Source organism: Podarcis vaucheri (genome assembly GCF_965113315.1).
Source record: "Podarcis vaucheri genome assembly, chromosome: 9".
Lineage (NCBI taxonomy): Eukaryota > Metazoa > Chordata > Lepidosauria > Squamata > Lacertidae > Podarcis > Podarcis vaucheri.
The window spans coordinates 57009441-57030319 of record NC_138767.1 but is presented as its reverse complement, the minus strand read 5'-3'; the positions used below and the strand labels follow the sequence as shown (position 1 = coordinate 57030319).

At 41.4% G+C, this 20879-nt stretch overlaps 1 protein-coding gene across 2 annotated transcripts in view; it reads left to right on the top strand.

Annotated features, from left to right (window-relative positions):
• SGCZ (sarcoglycan zeta) overlaps window positions 1-20879 on the top strand; it is a 565484-nt gene that overhangs the window by 459796 nt on the left and 84809 nt on the right. For both annotated transcript variants that reach the window (XM_082238280.1, XM_082238279.1), the window contains one exon: window positions 18419-18506. In XM_082238280.1, the coding sequence (XP_082094406.1) occupies window positions 18419-18506 (88 nt within the window). The remainder of the gene's footprint in view (window positions 1-18418; window positions 18507-20879) is intronic.

Here is a 20879-nt window from a genome sequence, read left to right as displayed (position 1 = left end):
CAAGTGAGGAGCGATGGAGGATTCCTCTCCCCACTCTCTGGCTGAATACAAAAGGGATCGCCTCAAGTAGAGCAAAAAGTATAGACACCATTGGGGTGGTAGGCCAAACTTGTCCCCTGTCTACTGGGCTGGTGAGCTAATTGCCTCATGCATTAGCTAACTGAGGTTCTGTGTGTTTACTACCAAGTTCTTTGTGTTCTTGCTTAGTTGGCATTGCTAGTTATTTTTTGATTTGAGGAAGTATTGTGGCTTGTGATTGGTGAGAAACTGAGAGATGGGTGCCCCTCAGCAACACCATTGGTGTAGAAGGTGTAGATTGGTTCCTCACAGGTTCCTGGAAAATGCAGACTGCATTCCAGCAAAGGAATAGCAACTGGACCATGTTAGGGGTGATTAGTGAAGATGGGGAAAAAGGCAGCAGAGCAGGTTGTGGGGGAAAAGAGGCAGTTCCGTGCAACGGGATCTTAGAGAAGGAGATCAACTCAGGCCTTGTTGCCTTAGAGGCCACCACAACAGAAATAGAAGTCTTAAATTTTAAAATAAATTCAGCATGATCCAGTCAAAGCTAAGCAGATTTTGGGATGCAAACATGCTTAATATTGGCTGAATTCTCCTTGTGGTGTTTATCGTTCTTTATCTTTGAGCTTTAAGATCTGATTGCCTTTGTATGTCCATTTAAGAGTGTTCCTTCATCATATCAAAGGGAGTTTAGAAAACAATTGGTGTGATTAGTATACTTATTTGATTATGGAGAAGAAGAGGAGTTTGGATTTGATATCCCGCTTTCTTACTACCCGAAGGAGTCTCAAAGCGGCTAACATTCTCCTTTCCCTTCCTCCCCCACAACAAACACTCTGTGAGGTGAGTGGGGCTGAGAGACTTCAGAGAAGAGTAACTAGCCTAAGTCCACTAGCAGCTGCATGTGCAGGAGCGGAGATACAAACCCGGATCACCAGATTACAAGACTACCGCTCTTAAGCACTACACCACACTGGTGATGACTGTTTCAGTTGGAAGTGGGGGGTTTTCCAATGAAAGCTCCTGTCTGCCCCTTAAAAAGAGGAAGGAGGGAAGACGGAATTCCCTCTATGAACAGCAGATCTGACCATCTTTTGTGCTGTTGGGCTTACTGCAACATTTCTAACAATTCACACTCATCTGCAGCCAGTAGCCAACTCCACACCATCCTGATTCCCACCCCAGTCGGATGGAGGGCCGACTGGCTGTGCAGTAAATGGCTGGACAAAATACAGTGGGTGCTTTGCATATCAGCAGCATCTCCACACAGGGTCAGCCTCACGAGGAACAGGGTTTAATTCCTACTAAGGGTGAAATTCCCTCACTGTTCTGTTGACAGCCCTCTAAGCAGGAAAAAGCGGGGGACCTTTGGATATCAGTACAGAGAGTTACTTTCTGCCCAAAGGCTTGCTAGTGAATTATTTCTTTCCTTTCCCTCATTATCCCATATCACAAACAACGACTGCAACATCCTCAAGTTTAAAAAAGAAGGTTTGCATTTTGAGGGGAAGAAGGAACTCACAGAAAACCACAAATCCAACGTTCAGTCCCCTTTGGACATTCTTGTGACATTCTCTGGGTGTTACTGGATGTCTTTTCTGTGTTGTAAGAGAACAGTCTGCAACTGGATGGGAATCTGTCTCAAAATGTGGGGGGGTTGGGGGGGAGTCTTTTATGCATTCTTTTTTTATTTATTTTTACATTTGCTCATTGGGTGAAATAAAACCACTGTTAATAAACTGAGTTTGGTTTGTTTTTTAAGGGTGGGGGGGAAGTGTGAGTATTGAGACCTCCATTTGGCAGCATTAATAGGGGCAGTAACAGAAGCATAATTGTGGTTGTTGCTACTGGCAACTACCTTTATGTCCTGTATGAAGAGTCTGTACAAAGATATTGAGGGCCATTTTCTTTCAGTAAATGCGGACCACATGCCAAGAACATCATAGTTAGTGCTCTTAACATAGGCACTGCATCAAAGATATTGAAATTACTATTCACGTATAATAATGTAGACTTTTTTTAAATAAAAAAAAGCAGTTCTGAAGCTGCAAGTTATCATGAGAAAAGATCCATTCAGATGTCTGTCTGTTTGCAGATTAGGGAAAAAATGGGAGGCAATGTGTATTAAGACAACAGTATTACAGACTTGATTCCTCTCCCTTCTGTCATACACACAGAACTTCAATGCCTTTGTTTTCTATAGCCTTAGAATAGGATATTATACTAAGTATGTCAGCATAAGTGGCCTTAAATTAAGGCTTAAAGTGGGGGGGGGAGTCCATGGAGGATGGTTCTAGCAATGGCTTTTAGTGATAACTAAGGGACGCGGGTGGCGCTGTGGGTTAAACCACAGAGCCTAGGGCTTGCCAATCAGAAGGTCGGCAGTTCGAATCGCCGTGACGGGGTGAGGTCCCATTGCTCAGTCCCTGCTCCTGCCAACTTAGCAGTTCGAAAGCACGTCAAAGTGCAAGTAGATAAATAGGTACCACTCTGTCAGGAAGGTAAACGGTGTTTCCGTGTGCTGCTCTGGTTCACCAGAAGCAGCTTAATCATGCTGGCCACATGACCCGGAAGCTGTACACCGGCTCCCTCGGCCAATAAAGTGAGATGAGCACCGCAACCCCAGAGTCGGCCACGACTGCACCTAATGGTCAGGGGTCCCTTTACCTTTACCTTAAGGAAGAAGCTGTCATCATGTACAAGCAATTTGTCTTTGAGTTCAAGGTGTTCAGAATAAGCATAGGAATAATGTTTGTATTCATCTTGCTCTGCTTCTGAGCTTCTTTATGCCACTTGGCTACTCACTACATAGTAAGGTAAAATGGTTGCATCATGGCAATTCTTATTTCTGTTGTTGTTTAGTCGTTTAGTCCGACTCTTCATGACCCCATGGACCAGAGCACGCCAGGCACTCCTGTCTTCTACTGCCTCCCGCAGTTTGGTCAGACTCATGTTTGTAGCTTCGAGAACACTGTCCAACCATCTCGTCCTCTATCATCCCCTTCTCCTTGTGCCCTCCATCTTTCCCAACATCAGGGTCTTTTCCAGGGAGTCTTCTCTTCTCATGAGGTGGCCAAAGTATTGGAGCCTCAGCTTCAGGATCTGTCCTTCCAGTGAGCACTCAGGGCTGATTTCCTTAAGAATGGATACGTTTGATCTTCTTGCAGTTATTTCTGTAGGCTGTCAGAAAACATGAAATATATTTACTATTTAGGGCAAAGGGCTGCCAACCCACTCCAAATTTGGACACTAGGCTGAAAAACTGATCTGATGGTGCTTCAGAACAAAATGTGGCTGTCTATCCAGATGGAAGGCAGATGTAGTCAGGGACAATTTGTAACTATAGGGATGCGTCTTGTAGTTCACTTAAGAAGTCTTTACAAAGTTCCTAAGTTATATTCCAGCAGTGATTGAATAAGTGAGAAGGCCTGTCCTATCCTAAATGCACTTATTTGGATGTGGGTCCCGGCTTAATATGATCAAATGTTCATCACCAAATTAATCTGTGGGGAAACCAGTGTTGTTGTTGTTGTTGTTTTTCAGCCAGCACTCACCAGAACTCAGTTCTGACACCTTTCAGGTGGGCACTATTGCCATTATAAGAGAACAAGGAAGCCATTCATGGTGAGTTCTGGCACCTCTTTTTTGAGAAAAATAGCACTGGGGGAAACCATTTGTTTCAGCAGAAGCCAGGTGGTATAACTGAGCTAACATTTAGCTAAAAGTTCTAAATGCAATTTGTGGGCCCAGGCACAGTGAACCTGTGAATGCCAGGGGCAACCCAGGGACAGAGTACCGTATTTTTCGCTCCATAAGACGCACTTTTTTCCTCCTAAAAAGTAAGGGGAAATGTCTGTGCGTCTTATGAAGTGAATGCTGCATGGAGGAGGAACGGACGGGAGCCATGGCTCCTCTGTGGCTTGCTTTAAAGCAGCAAAGCAGGACAGGAGCTGCTTACACGGGTGTAAAGCAAGCACAGCAGGAGCCATGTAATCCCTCCACCCCCATGCTTGGCTGGGATGGCAGGCGCACGCACGCACCACCCCCTTGGACGAAGCTCGCATGGGCGACGTTCCATGTCCCCACAGGCAATGTGCCGCCACGCAGGACCCTCCCTCCGCCACTGGTCTTGCCGGGACAGTAGTGCCTTTCTTTGCAGAAGTGCGAAATTTGAAGGGTGGCTGTGGTTTGGTCCTTGTGTTGTGTACAGAGGTGTGAATTAGGTAGGTTTGACTTTAAATGGAAATTGAACCAGATTTCTCCCTAATTCCTCCCTCATATGAAAGCCCCCAGAGCTCTCAGCAATGAACAAAAAGGAAGAAAGTCCCACTTCTTTTGGCTTTATTAAAATAATTGTGTAGGGCCAAACCATACAGTCCTTAGATCTAAGGGACTCAATGTGGGAAGCTTACCGTATATACTTCAATTGCCTGTCCCCTTACTAGGGGGTAAGGTCTCTCTTCATTTGTTAATGACAGTGATGATGGTTCTTAATGCCACTGTTGACTGCTGTTCACTTTACATGGTTGAAATATTATTCTGATATACCGGCAGTTTATTAAATAGTTTAGTACAACATTTGATTCAGAATATTTATTTTCTTGTCTTCCTCCTTTAAAAACTAGGTGTGTCTTATGGTCAGGTGCGTCTTATAGAGTGAAAAATATGATAATGAAGAAACAATAAAGGCAGTTCTTGGGATTAAATTGGCCACAACTTTATTGAGCGCAGTTGTAATATGGTCTTGGCTTAGGTGCATATTCTATATTAACCAGTCCAATCTGTTGGCTGATTATTCCATCAGGGCTGATCCTGGATTAAGGACCACCCCATGACACACAACAAATGGAGGAGTCCCTCCAGGTTGTCATTTTGTAGAGGATCTGAGGCCTGTCAACCCAAATTTGAATATACAGACAGAGGCTGTTAGGATATTCCATTCCACTTTAAGTACAGGCATGACTGTTGTATGTCACATGCCTATTTACACTCCAGCACAGCTTTCTGGGAACTTCCGTTTGTGTATAGCTATTGCTTATGCTGCTTGCTTGGACACGGAGGAGAGAAGACATGTTTTCATCTTATCCTGATGTATACTGAATAAACTGCTTGTAAATATGCTCATCACAGCCTCTCCCTGCCACTTCTGTTGTGCAGCGTTATTTACTCCGCTGAGTGTGTGTGCTCAGCTTCTGAAGGCTTTGGAAGCTAGAGTCGCAGTTTCACGCTGATCCAAGGACTGGAAATCGCCCGGCACACTGGCCCTTGATTCCTTGGCTGCATCAACTGCCCTTGATTCCCTGGCTGCATCCCAACAGAGGCATCCCTACCAGACCCCTTTACTAGGGGGTCTATTTCAAAAAGTGAAAATCCGGACTTAATGCAATTCAGTGCCTTATCTGTCAACCCATTGCTATGAGGCAGGCAAAAACCCCAGACAGGTCCAATTAGTCTGCAAACAAATTGTTCCCTGGCCCCAACTATGGTGACCAAATAATTCCACAGCAAGGCCAAAACATGCCCTGCCCACTCACCCTCGGGTGTAGCATCTCACATCATAAAGGGAGGGAGGGTGGGAAATCTACTGCTGACCTCCACTGCTGGGTGCCAGCACAGTCAGAATTTATGAGCAATTGGTGGACCTGACTGAAGCCAGGTTAGAGTCAGGTCTAGAACCAGGGTGCCACCACTCCCTGCCTGCCAGTGCAAATTTAAAATTGGCAGGGAGAGTCCTAACCACCCCAGCAGCCAATGGAGGAGCTGATTTCATCTGTTGGCTGCGCAGGAAGCCAATGGATGCTCCCAAACCTTTGGAGGCTGGGCTGGGCTGCAATTGTCATTTCCAGTAAACAGTCCTTTCCTATGAAAATGGAAAATTGGAAGAAACAAGGGGGTGGGGATGGAAAGTAAACCCCCTACCACATTTCTGAAAATGTTTTCTTTTGCTTTTTTTTTGGGGGGGGGAGGGAGCCCAAATGCCCTACCATCCAGCCTGTAAATGGGATTGCAAAAGTGGGGAAGGGGCATATTCGGTTCAGCCCAACTTTGAGTTCAGCCCTACTTTGAAAGTAGAGGTCTCATACTAAATATTTGACATGGATGTAGAGGAGGGGACAGAGGAGTGAGAGATCAGCTCATGAAGGATACAGGAAATCATTTGCAAAGTGGTGTCCTCGGCGAACATCTTACGTTTGTGTAAAGCACAAATAGGAAAACCTATTTTCCAACCAATATTTATTTTGAGAAAGTGACATTTTGACTTTGCTCTGATGTTTGTTGCTGGCGGTGGTTAGACCCGCACATAGCATGTGAGACTTGGATCATTCTTGAGGTCTTGGATATATACTCAGCAGAATCCTTCAAGGTTTTCTTGAATTGGGAAAAGTGCAGGACATTGCCAGTTGTATCTTGTAGAATAAATCATTTCCATATTAAATTATGTCTCCGCAAGTTTGAGCGGCTCATAGATTTAATTTAAGAATAATAATTTTCCAGAGCCTAAAATCTGTAGATTGTGCGTTTTATTTCCATAGCCTCACAGCTTTTACCTGTTAAATTATTTGGATCCTGAAGTACTTTCAAGAGGAAATAAAAGCCCAGATAATTTCGCCTGCTGCAATCCACTCCTTAAATCTTTTTAAAGCTGTTAAGTGGGTGATTCACCTGAGAGGAGAACATACCATGCTAAAGTGATTGGCTGCCCTAGGCATGCAGAAAGGAAATACAAATGAAATCTTCATGTGGTTGTCATGACTTGTTCCACTTAAAGGGGTTTCACAAGCTTTGTGCTGCTGCTTCCATACTTCATAAATGTAGGCAATTTGAAATGAAAGCCTATACACTGCACTGTCTGCAGCATTTTAATCATAAATCGTTATAGCTGTAGAGAGTGTGGACAGCGGTTTTTCAAGGATGCAGCTTTTGTTATCTCCCAACACCCTGAAATATATGTGAAGACTGTAGAACTTGTGGTTGTGCTATCAGCCCAAATATTAACCAGTTGTTCTAGTATAGCATTAATCCAGATTAATCTGCTTTATTTCTATGCTGTCTGGCAAAACATAAAAAACTACCCTCCCAACAGAGATTCAATCCTTATTGCCCCCCCCCCTGCACCTGCTGTTTGCATTCTAAGCAAACATTTACATAAAGGGTGTTGTCACATCTAGTTTGCCCCCCTATCCCTTTGAATTTGAGCAAAATAACTAGTTGAAATCTGTCCAGATAAATCCAGCGATGCTCCAGACATTTGGGACCCCCTCTCTGGGTCTATACATTGTTCTGGATATGTCAGATCCGGGATTCTACTAGTGAAAACAATACACCTTTCTCTCTGTTTCAACTGTTAGTTTGTCAGAACCGCAGTTGAGTCTTGTCTCCGCTGTGTTTCAGTAATATCTCTGTACATGGCTAGAGGATGGTGGGTATGGTTGCTGCTACCAATTGAGCAGTGGTCAGGCATTACACACATCCAATCAGTTCTGATCTGGTAATATAAAACTTCTTGACAGTGTCCAGTTTGAGCAAGTAATTACTTGGGAAGGGATATGGCTCAGTGGTACAGCACATACTTCGCTTGTGAAGGTCCTGGGTTCACTGGGAGAGACCCCCTCCCCATCTGAAATTATGGAGGACTTCTTTCAGACGGTATAGACCAGGAGTGGGGAACCTATGGCCTTCCAGATGTTGCTGAACTAGAACCCCCATCAGCACCAGCTAGCATAGCAAGCGGTCAGGGATTATGGGAATTGTGGCCCAGAGACATCTTGTTCCCCACCCTTGGTATGGACAATACTGAACTACATGGACCAGTATAAGGCAACTTACATTCCTAGGTACAGCTTTCAGATAGCATATTACTGCCGACTGGCTTAATTTGCTAGCTGCTCAGCTGCTCAGCTCAATAACTGCCTGGTTGGTATCTAAAGGTAAAGGTAAAGGGACCCCTGACCATTAGGTCCAGTCGTAGCCGACTCTGGAGTTGCGGCTCTCATCTCATTTTATTGGCCGAGGGAGCCGGCGTACAGCTTCCGGGTCATGTGGCCAGCATGACTAAGCCGCTTCTGGTGAACCAGAGCAGCAGCACACGGAAACGCTGTTTACCTTCCCACCGGAGTGGTACCTATTTATCTACTTGCACTTTGACGTGCTTTCGAACTGCTAGGTTGGCAGGAGCAGCGACCAAGAAACGGGAGCTCACCCCATCATGGGGATTCAAACCGCCGACCTTCTGATCGGCAAGTGCTAGGCTCTGTGGTTTAACCAACAGCACCACCTGCATCCCAGTTGGTATCTACTTGCCTGCAAACTAACCGGTCTCTGTTGGGCCATGCCAATTCCTTGCTGATCCAAACAGATTAGCAGGAGGCGCCAACACAAATGGCAAAGTTGAAATAACAACTGTAGTGCCAAACTCTCAACCTAGTTGTTATGCCTGCAGCTGAACTACCTTCCTCTTCCTCCCACTTTAGCAGAAGTCACTGTTATCTGGAAGTTCCTTTCACACTTCTTATCGTTGCACAAACCCTCAGAAGGAGATTAAAGTCTATTCTTTTCTGCTCCATTTGTACATTCTAATAGTTTGCAAAAAAACAACACCACCTATCTTAATTAACTTCTGTTTGCTAATTACATTGGCTAACCTGCAATGAAAGCAAACTCTGGTTTCATCTACTAATTTGGCTCTTTTGGAGTTGAATTGCTAAGTACATAGTTTAGGAAACCTGATGGAAGAGGTGAGCATATATATATATATATATTGGGGGGGGGGACAAAGAAACCGATCATAGCAAAGGTGAGCAACTTAAGTGATACAGGCCAACAGTGGTAGAGAGGGAGATCAGGACCCCCGAATGAGTGGTGGTTTGAGTTGTGTTGATTACTTGCATGTGTAGATGCTGTTTTCACATGTCCTGTTCAGTGTGTGAAAAGCACATTTTCATCCAAGCTATAACATGCTCTCTTTCTTGCCTGAATCTTGCTCAGCAACGTAATTGTAGGAAAGCCTTTCCTAGCTCCAAGATTCCAGATAATGTTTATAAATCAGTCCTTTCATTAAATGCCAGTGTAAAAATGCTTTGCCTATATAAAAATAACCAGCACTTGCTATTTTAAAAATGGTCTGGAGATTACAGTGCTCTCAGTTGACAATTTATTGGATAGTAAATTAAGCAGGAGAAAGTTAGACCTTGATATTGAATCTTGATGTGAAATAGGGTTTCAGTAGATTATTTTCTTTAGCTATCTGGATGACATGATAAGGGAACAGAACAAGCCCACAACAAATCCAGAGCCATCTGATATTTCTTCAAGTTTATCTCCACTATCTAGCATTTAACCTGCTTTGTTGATCTTCCAAACACAACTGATTTGATTAATAGATATGATTTTTCTAACCTTATAAAAACTTATTGAGAAGACAGGAAAAAGAAAGCTGTGAAACTGAAAATCCATTAATACTGGATGATAAATTAAGCAAGCATTTCAAAAGAATAAGAAAAATACATTTTGTACTAGATAAATTGTCTAGGACTGCAAACCTATACACATTAGCCTGGACGTAAGTACCGTTGAGTAAACGTTTATAGGGTTATGATATAAATAAGTATACATAATACCCAGAGACTGAAAACCTAAAAGGATTTCACTTCACTTGTTGGACGTGTTCACAGTATACTCTTGAAATTCATTGTTGTCAGGAACTTAAATATATTGATTTCAACGAGTTTACACTGGGTATGACATAGTTGGACATCACCCTTAATATCCAAGTAATCTAAAAACTGAGCACTTATCATAGTGCTCAAAATCTAACTCATAATGACTTCATTGAAATAAAACTGTCATAGAAGTAGCGTGACTAATTTTGAATTCCTCTCATCAAGTGAATGCAAAGAGCCTAGAGGATATAAGGAAGTCAGTGATAGGAGCCTGCAGGACCATCCCAAAATAAATATTAGGCTGCATAATATACCATACTAATTAATTTCTATTTTCACAAAGATGAAACGTAGACTTCTTAAAGAACAGATGTCACAGTCCAGCACAAGGTAAAGAACGCTTAAGCCCATTGGGACCAAAGGTCTTAAGTACAACTAATTCTCTGCCGCCTTGTGGAAAGGCACCTCACATTCTTAGCCGGGGGGAGGGAAAAGACACCCTTTTCTTTTTCATTAGATTAATGAGCATATAATGTATTCAAATAAGCTCTGTTTATTTTAATGTGCTTCTAAATTCCAGTTAGAAACAATGGATTCATTCAGGCAACGTCAAGTTGAAGTCAAAGATAATCCGTACCCCTGCAGTTTAATGAAAAATGCATTAATACCCATCAAATGACGGAGAGATATAAAATGGAAATGACTCTCATGTGTTGTTCTTAGTGGGTAGTGGGTGGGAGAGTCCCCTCCCCAAGCTAAGTGCTATAAACAACAAAGCGGTTCTTCGAAGATGTATTTTGACCTCAGCCATTAAGTCATTTATTACTGCATACTCTTTTGCCAGACCAGCAGTCGCTGGGGCTAACAAACTTCAAAAAGTCCATAAGGGGCGTGGGGAAAATAATAATCACTACTTAGGAAAAATATCCCTAGCAGCTGCTTTGGTTGCCATCAAGTCCCTGGGCAATGTTCATATTCTCAGCCCAAATGATTGCTTTGGGCACGGACGCTCCCAAACAGTCATGGCTGTGCAGCTGGAAAGATGGACAAGCCAAAAAGCCCCTTCCATCTGCCAAGCTGCAGGAGGGCAAGCTGTTTGACAAACTATTAAATAAATCAACTGCAGAGGGGAGGAAGGGGAGAACATAGAATGCAGTTGACATCCTAGGAAGGAGCTCACCATGACTTCACACGTTCCTATTTGCAAGTTAATGAACTGATGGAAACAGCCTAGAAGCCTTTCCTCTGGGAAAAAGGCTCCATGTTGGAGAGTCAAGAGTAACGTCTAGCCATTATCCAACATTCTGTTGAACTTAACTTGCTTTGTTTACTCAGAAGGGAGATAGGAGGCTTACTTCCAGTAAGCATGCTTGAGGAAAGGTGAAATGGTTAATTTCAGCTTTTCATTTTTACAAAATTAAATTCAGTTCTCCACATATCCAAGTCAGTCTTTTTTTTTAAAAAAGAAGTCCTCATGAAAATTCATCAGCATTTCAGCTCAATTTCTCCTAAAATGCACATTTTTGTATGCATTTTTTCTCTAAAATACACATTTTTGCAAAGCAGTGTCCCTAATTTAATGTATTCTTGAATAATCATGAATTTGTATGCAGACTTTGTCCTAGAATGTACACTTTTGAAACACTTTACCTGGCTGGAGAATTTCATTGCGAAATTCGGAGAAGTGCAAAATTCAAAGAACAACTGTTTTGGGCCACACATTAGTTTGAAAAGTGCAGATTAGGGAGGTTCACCTTTAGCTGTGAACTGAATCAAATTTCTACCCCATCCCTAAGTATACCAATCCAAGCCTATACATGCCTACACAGATACAAACCCCATTAGTTTCAACAGGACTTAACAGGTAGGACTTAACATATAGGATTGTAACCTAAATTATTTCTTCATACACACACACATATACACACACACTGTTTTACAATTTTGAATAATCATTTAAACATTAAAATATCAATGACTTCTCTTCCTCTCTTTCCATTGTTAATTTTGCATACCATAAATCCCTGCATATTTTACATAAACTAAACCATTCAATATCCCATTATTACATCCATCAAAACTTATTTACACTGTTGAATTTATCTTAATGCTGCCAGGGTTTTCAAGTGTATACAATTTCCCCCCATATATTCAATAAACGTTTTCCAATCTTTTCTAAATGTATGTTCTTGTTCTCTTATTCTATATGTTAAGTCTGCAAGCTGTGCATATTCCATCAGCTTAAGTTGCCACTCTTCTTTCATTGGGACCTCACTCATGTTCCATTTTGGGGCTAACAAAACACAGGCTACAGTAGTAGCATACATAAATAACATTTTGGGAATTTCCGTCTGAAATAATAATAATAATTATAATAATAATAAATTACCCCACCCAACTTGCTGGGTCTTCCCAGCCACTCTGGGCAGCTTTAAACAGGATATTAAAAACATGATAAAACATCAAACTTTAAAAACTTCCCTAAACAGGGCTGCCTTCAGCTGTCTTCTAAAAGTCAGACAGTTGTTTATTTCCTTGACATCTGATGGGAGGGTGTTCCACAGGGCAGGCACCACTACTTAGAAGGCCCTCTGCCTGGTTCCCTGTAACCTCACTTCTCTCAGTGAGCAAACTGCCAAAAGGCCCTCTGGACCTCAGAACTCTGGTGTTTTCTTCAGTCATTTTTCAATTATTTTTTTCAGTCATTATGGATTATATCCTTTTACATGTCCATAATTATTTCTTCATTAGTCCTCAGTAGCATGACAGAAGGAAAATCAGGAGCAATGCTTTGCTCTTTTTTCAGTTTAGAAAAATGGAGAGTCTCTATAGAAAAGGCCAGATGGCATTAAATTGTTTTAAATCACCAACCAAATATGTCCTTCACTTGGACTAAGCTATTTTCCAAAAGCAGTTAAAAGTCATGGGGTTGGAAGGACTGCTTCAGAATCCAGCCCTCTGCAACAAGGTGTTTCAGACATAACACATGCAACAATTCATGTGTCTAAATTGCAGAGTGTGAGACATGCTTTAAATGCCTTCAGTTGTTGAGCTATAGAAGATTCCTTTTTAAACAAATTATATGGAAGAAAATTTTGGTGTGTTGTTTTTACCACCATGGAGGAAGAGATTTTAATTGTTTCAGCAGGTATAGATATGGAGTAGGTGAGAGAAGACCCCAGAAAACAATATCAATTGCCAAATAAAGAATGAGAAGTATTAGGGAAACTATGGCACCAAGCAAAAGTAGCAAATGGAAAAGGAAAAATCACCTTTTTATGTTATCATGGGGACTGTTTATTAGCTTTGCAGAAATCAACACACACATAGCAAAGTAGTTAAATAAGTTTGAAGCTTTTCATCTCTCCTGATATTACAAAAATAAGCCAAATGAAGTAGTTAGATTTGAATTTTAGTGACTATTTTTATGTTAAGTTTTTCCTATTCTTTCCTTTAGAAGTTGTAAAAGATTGGTTTGACTTGATGATCTGAATTTCTTTTCTCCTGTAAAAGAATTGCCATTGTACCTGATTTTGGAAGAGAAATAAAGCAATTTAGCTTTTTTTAAAAAGTATTACCGAATTAAAAAGAAGCTATGAGGTAGCCTGATTAGCAGGAGAATATCTGAACTTAACTGATAACATTTAAAATTTATCCAGGCATTTGTATATAGCTAACAGATGTTAGTGAGGACAGGTGGTCTTCTGTGCTCTTTATAATACACCAGATTTCTATCCATTCTGAGGATTAATGCTAAAATAACAAACCACTGATGTGACTGCAGTAAATAACAAAGCTGATAGATTCCACTGCAGGCTTAAAAACACCTACTAATTTCCTTACCTGTACTTCGTTAAAAACTGTTTCCATGTACTCATTTCTGAAAGTTTTTATGAAGTTGATATTTTATTTCCTCTAAAAGATTATTATAAGTATGTGTGTGTCCATGACCTAGAAAATATTTTTATTTGATAAGCTGTCATAGCAACTGCACACTGTTCATTCAGTGGGAAAGCAGTTGGGGAGAGATTACTAATGCTGGCATCTGTCTGTCTTGAGAGACAATGGCCATCACGTGTGCTATCCAGGGGGTAAAGTCAAACTGCTGGAGAGTTACAGCGTCTGCTGTGGCAGTACAGACCAATACAGGAGAGACATGTTTTATTGCAGCTGGGGCAGGTGAAGGTGCCTGGTTTTGCTGTTACAGGTACACCATGGTGTTTCTTCTCTCTGTGCTCCTCCCAGCGGTTTAGATTACTAAATGCTCCTTAGCAAGAATGTTTATTCATTTGAGTCCTAGGCTGAAGGTTCCCCAAGGAAATCTTTCAGCCACATTTGGGAAGTGGGAAATTACTTCATTATGTTTGCATTTGGATGCCTTGTGGAGGGTAGCAAAATGGCACTATTGCTCTGTCTAGCAATGTGCAGTCACACAAAGTGGGTTCTTGGGGACCAGTGCCATCCTCCCTTCTGAAACATACACCACCACTTATCAGTTGATGACCATTGAAAGGGGGTCTGCTTGCGCCCCCACCACTGCTAAGCCCCTTCCCTGTATCTTTTAAACTTAACTCATTTCTTGCCTGGTGCCAAAATATTCCCGCCTCATTTTTGCTAGCTGTCAGCAGGGCGCTTAAAATGTTTGTGCGTATTGGGAGGTGAGAGATTTAACAAGCCTAACTGATTTACCAAGAGCTCCATATCAATCAGCTCCATGCTGATTCAAGGATAGTCATAGAATCATAGACTCATAGAATCATAGAATCATAGAGTTGGAAGAGACCACAAGGACCATCGAGTCCAACCCCCTGCCAAGCAGGAAACACCATCAGAGCACTCCTGACATATGGTTGTCAAGCCTCTGCTTAAAGACCTCCAAAGAAGGAGACTCCACCACACTCCTTGGCAGCAAATTCCACTGTCGAACAGCTCTTACTGTCAGGAAGTTCTTCCTAATGTTTAGGTGGAATCTTCTTTCTTGTAGTTTGGATCCATTGCTCCATGTCCGCTTCTCTGGAGCAGCAGAAAACAACCTTTCTCCCTCCTCTATGTGACATCCTTTTATATATTTGAACATGGCTATCATATCACCCCTTAACCTCCTCTTCATATCACCCCTTAACCTCCTCTTTATATCACCCCTTAACCTCCTCTTCTCCAGGCTAGTCATAAGCCTGAACAGAACTTCTCCATATCGCTACATTCTCATCAGCATGCAGTCCTTTCCCCCAAGTTCTGTGGTAGCTGTTTGACTCTAGAAACAGACAGGCCTATTTAACAAGCATCACAGTTGCTTCTCTGGTTGAAGCGGAGAGAAAGTGCATGGCTACGTATGACTTGAGCAATCTCAAAGCTGTGACAAAAAGCGAGGTCCTACACATGGTTCTGCTATTTTTTTAATCACAGAATTGTAGAGTTGAAAGGGACCGTACAGGTCATCTATTTCAACCCCCTGCAATGCAGGAATCTCAGCTAAAGCATCAATGACAGATGGCCATCCGACCTCTGCTTAAAAACCTCCGATGTGCAGCTGTGTATATCATGGGATTTTTGTCTGCATGGACTTTATGTGTGGTCCAATTCACATATACACACCAGGCTGAATGAATCCTTCCTGCACTGGTGTTATCTAGTGTTGTTACAATTGCAACGTAAAATATCTCAGAGGTGTTATGGGTTCAGTCATGTATACAGTGGTACCTCGGGTTACATACGCTTCAGGTTACATACACTTCAGGTTACACACTCTGCTAACCCAGAAATAGTGCTTCGGGTTAAGAACTTTGCTTCAGGATAAGAACAGAAATCGTGCTCCGGCGGCACAGCAGCAGCGGGAGGCCCCATTAGCTAAACTGGTGCTTCAGGTTAAGAACAGTTTCAGGTTAAGTACGGACCTCCGGAACGAATTAAGTACTTAACCTGAGGTACTACTGTATCTTACATATCCACCAAGAGAGAGCCAGGGCATGGATGCATTCAAGCTTAAATGACAAACAATAACAAAAGCCAGTATACTGTAATTTTGCTGTGATTACTTATTACCTCATAATAGTGATGTCAGTGCTATCAGCTCAGCTCTGTCACCTCTCCTCCTTTTCTTGAAGTAGAGATGTGTGTGTCTTTACTACACATTCCTAACACTTGTTTCATTGCATTGAGTGATTCCACTATGTGGAATCAGTGACTCAGTAATATTTTTAATCTATTCTAAAACTACCTTATCATTTAAATAGACGGATTAAAGCTTTTTAAAGCAGCTGTTCATGATAGACTCAACAATTGCCTTGTATTTTGACATTTCCAGAAATTCGGAGTACAGACAACTTTGTTGTCCACCTGTCATCTTTCTCTAACTTATACAGTGTCCGTCAATTCAGTCAGAGAAACTTGCCTCCTGCACTCTAAACAGTCTTTCTACTGAACGTGATAGGCCTGTTCTCATTTTTCCACCATCTTTGAGTGGTTGCCCTTTGGCTGCTGTCAAAAGATGAACAGTCGTCTCCAAAGCATCAGAAGCAGCTATGTATTTTAGATCTCCAAATACAACCAGAGGCTGGATTGCATGCTGTATCATAACCAGTCGCTTCCCTAATGTTTCTCAAAACTAATTTCTATTATGGTGTAGTGCTAGGACAGTTCCAAAAATCATTAAAGCAAATTAGCTACAATTTTGTCCACCTCCAACTTATCCCATATCCCAATCGAAGACAGAATCAGTAATGGGTTTTCCTGAGATTTGTACAGCGTGTTAACCATGTAGCCATCATCAGACCCAAGCATTGCTTGCACAGCAATACATGCTTGCTGAGGAATAGCCACACATGTTCTGAATCTAGAGGAGCCAACTTTCATCCAGTGCCCGTAGCTATCTCTTAAACAGCAAGTTGATCTGCAGCAATTAAACAGGTAATAATGTATAGCTCCATGTCATTAAAAAATTGCCTGCTCTTTTCAATATACCAAACCTATCTTAAAGGCACAGGGGCAAACCAGGCTAATTTATTTCTGGCTGGCTGGCAGCTCTTTCTGTTAGGTAGGGGAAGAGAAAATGGTTTAACCTGTCCTCCCTAAATGTGATCTTTCCCCCAAAAATAAGGTATATGGTTTCTAAATTGAACACCTTTGCAATGAGAACATAAATAAAAGATAAAAGAAAAAGTGTATATTTATTTACCGTATTTTTCGCTCTATAACACGCACCCGACCATAACACGCACATAGTTTTTAGAGGAGGAAAATCCGTAGGCATGCCACCCGGAGGCATTTCCTCCATAACACGCACAGACATTTCCCCTTACTTTCTAGGAGGAAAAAAGTGAGTGTTATGGTGCAAAAAATACGGTATTACAATTTATTTATTATGTTTAAAATGATATGCAGCATTTCTAAAAAACAAAATGAAATGAAATGTAACTACTTTGATCACAAAAGCAAAATGAGATCTACTAACAATATAAGTTAGAGCTAACCCAAAACTGCTTGTATTAGAATTTTTGAATGATTTTGAGAGGAGGTGGGGCAGAGAAGGTGATAATTACTTTTTTTTGTATTTTCTAGGGGCAGAGTAAACATTTTGTGGGAAATATTTACAGGCACTCACATGGCCTCCATTCAGCTTGCTGCCACTTGTCTTTTTTCTTGCCCAAATGCCTCTGAGCAGTGTTTTTCAGCCACTGCAAAAGCAGCTGTAAAGTGGAAGCAGATTCCAACTAAAACCTAGTAGCAGCATAAGAAAGAATGCAGGAAGCCCAAGCTTCTCTGGAAGCCTGGCAAAAAGGCCACCATGTTCGCCATTCACCTGGTCACCCCAGTAAAGCAAGCTGTGTCATAATTTCTTATGCTTCCAGCTGGGTCAACTGGAGGTAGCCTCCCCAAACGATCTTTATTCAGCCCACGTTCTGCTGTTTTGAATAGTATACCATCCCATGCAACCAGAATGCCAGGTTTTCAGACATCAGCAGCCAATGCCACACCCCCTTTCATACTAAGGACCCCTTAATGACCATTCTCTTAGCAGTAGCATTGCCTTTAGTGTCAGAAATATACCAGAAAATAGTGGCTTTGGTTGCTGATACAAACCCAAATTGCAGTTTTTCAAGTGGGCATATAAACGCAATGGCACCGAATGCTTGGCACCGAACAATGAGTCACTTTGTAGGCCTGTGTCTCTGATGCTGAATGCAGTTACGTAAAGGGAGCCATTTGAGAATTTTAAAAACCTTGGAATAGCTCAGAAATCAAATTCTGCGTCTTCAATTTCATGTGATTCTAGCTCACGGGCAGCCAACCTGGCGACCTTCAGAAGTTGTTGGACTACAGTTCCCATAATCCCTAAGCATTAGCCATCTTGGCGACAGCTAATGAGTGTTGCAGTCAGGGCCAGCCCACCTATGAGGCCAGTTGAGGCAACCACCTCAGGCGGCAGGATCCACAAGGACATCCGATCCCAATGCAGATCTTTATTCCCGCCTTGTTCCCGGTGTAGATCTTCACTCACCCATTCTTCCCTGGAGGGGAGGGGAGGCACCATTTTGTGGCCTGCCTAAGGTGCTAAAATGTCTTGGGCCAGACCTGGTTTGTAGTCCAACAGAATTTGAATGGTACTCCATGGTTACAGCTGATATCAGCAAGACTGTGCTGTTTTGACTAGACCTCACCAGCATACTTGTGTGTCAGTCGTTATAGCTTGACTCTGCTATATTTTTTCCCTCTCATTTCCTTATCTTATACATGTTTCCCAGGATAGCCCTCTGGTCTTACAGTCTGACAGGAATGTAACAGTGAATGCAAGAAACCACATGGGACAGTTAACGGGACAGCTGACTGTAGGTAAGTCTTATTCTCTAATGAAGCTTTTGTGTATCATGTTAACATTGCAGACACCATTTCTTTTAAATATAGTGTATAGCAGGAAGGATGCAGGAAAGGATTATCCAAGTTCAGTGCACTCTAAATGTCCTTAGCTGCAATTTTAGCAGAATTTAGCTCTGCAATGGTAATTCGATAAAAAAGATAATCTATCCCAACAAATAATTGATTGGATAAAATGAGGACTGGCCCTATTAGAAAATCTTATTGCACTTCAACCTTTTCACAGGCAGATTAATCTAGAATTCTTCTAGCCTTTTAGTAAAGTGAGTTATAATTTTCATCCAACAGCAATGGTACAAAATGTGTGGGAATTATTTGCTAATATCAGAGGGTTTTCTTTTATGATTATGAAGACAAAACTCACTGCCTCTTCAAGAAACAGGGAAAACATTCTGAACACAGTCTCAGTAAGATACTGGGGAGGATAGGAAACCTTTGGACTGTATTTCCGCATATAGTGGGAATGTTGTTCAGAAATATAAGCATTTACTTTTAGACATCATGTCTTGTATTGCAGAGGGTGCATTGGAATGTATGTAAATATATGTGGGTGTGTAATAGCAGGATTTCCAAATCAGAAAGCTTGTTTCCCTCTCCAATTTTATTAATTATAGCCAAAATAATTAGCACAGTGCTGGAGATGAGAGCCACAGTGTCACTGTAACAGTCGTTCTGCCACTTTGGGGATATATTAGTGGCTGAGAAAATAGCTTGGCTCTTTGAATGACAAATGATCAAGTGATCAGATATCAGGTGATGTTTGTGCCGATGTCAGTCTGCCTCATTATCCTCTGTTGGTTTGGAGTGCTCTTTGTTCTTTTTCATTTATAGTTACGTTTTATAATGCTTAGTTAGTATGGAACTTTAACAGGTCTTCCCCCTCCCCAAAAAAGAGATACAGATTTTTTTTAGTAAGAAGAATCTTTCAATTCTGCAGAAAAACACATAGAAAACCTTTACTGCATATTTAAATAATGACGTCTCTTGTGAGCATATGCCATGCAGTATGTTAGGTTTTTATTAATGTTCAGGGAGAATTTCTATGGTTCAGAATGATTTCTATCATAAATCATCCTCTGATGTCAGGTACTGTTCTTCTTTACAATTCTGTCATTCCCAGTTGTCCCAATTCAGTTGCTATCATTGCAGTGGCTTTATTGTAATGTCATCTCGAATATTTTTAGTGGTCACTTTATATATTAAAAGGATTTCAATATTTAGTTGATTAATCTGTTAGATTAATCAACTAAAATCTCTTAAGAGGCAATACATTTCTGTGTGTTTCAAATAATGTCAACTATTTTAAAACAAGTACTTGTAAAAAACTTCAAGTGGTAAATATAAACTTAGAAGCAAAGTGCAACATTTGTGTTCATCACCTTAAAAGCAAAGACAGTGCCCTTTCCCCCCTGTTCTTCAGAATTATTATTTTGTTTGTATGGAAACACCTGCAGATTTAATTGGTTGAAACTTATATCAAGTAGCATTTCTAAAGCAGCAAATTTAATTGATACCAAAAGATCCGTCACTAGACTGATGGTTTTGGACTGGTGAGTTTTGAAAATTTCAACAAATAATCATGTTCTATAAGCGATCTCCTAAATCCAAAAACCTTAGCCAGTTAATGAGCAGAGAAGACACTGCCCACTTTTGAAAGGCTACGCAAGTAAACATCTTAGTTTCTCTGATCGTCTCTGTTAGCTTTTGACTCCTGCTGCCAGACATAAGAGGTCTAGGAGAGGGTGTTTATAAACCTCTTTTCCTTCAGATCTTCCCATGGCCACTCAAGAAAATGACTTAAGACCCTACCTTGAAAAAATGCCAGTATACTATAGGACTGTAGCAAGACCTTAATCCTACTCTCTTGATTATCCTTTTCTTTTCTTTTTTTATTGAGGGGGTGTGTCTCTCACTGTTCATTATCTTGTTTTCTGCAAAAGCCTTTTTGAGTACATATAATATACATTTAAGATTAAGGGGGAAAGGCCTTCTCGGATAGGAGGTCTGGAGCCTGCTACCTCTCTCTTTTTTAGAAATGAATTGCTGAGCTTTCCCCCCTTCATCTGATGAAGGGATTGTTGTTTCGTTCATATAGTTATTCTACCTGAGGCATGGCAGTGTAATATGCAAAGACACAGCATCTGTGATGATTGCCCTAAACGGTTGTGTCAAAGGCAGCCAGGCATGGTGGCAGATACAAATGGATGCAAATTAAGCCAGCACCTTTCTTAGCCATTTTGCACTCGCTGCTTCTGGTAAATACATTATTTAAACATTTAGCTCTAGCGGTATTTAAAGTTAGGTTTCTTCTGACACTCCGTTGAATTCAAT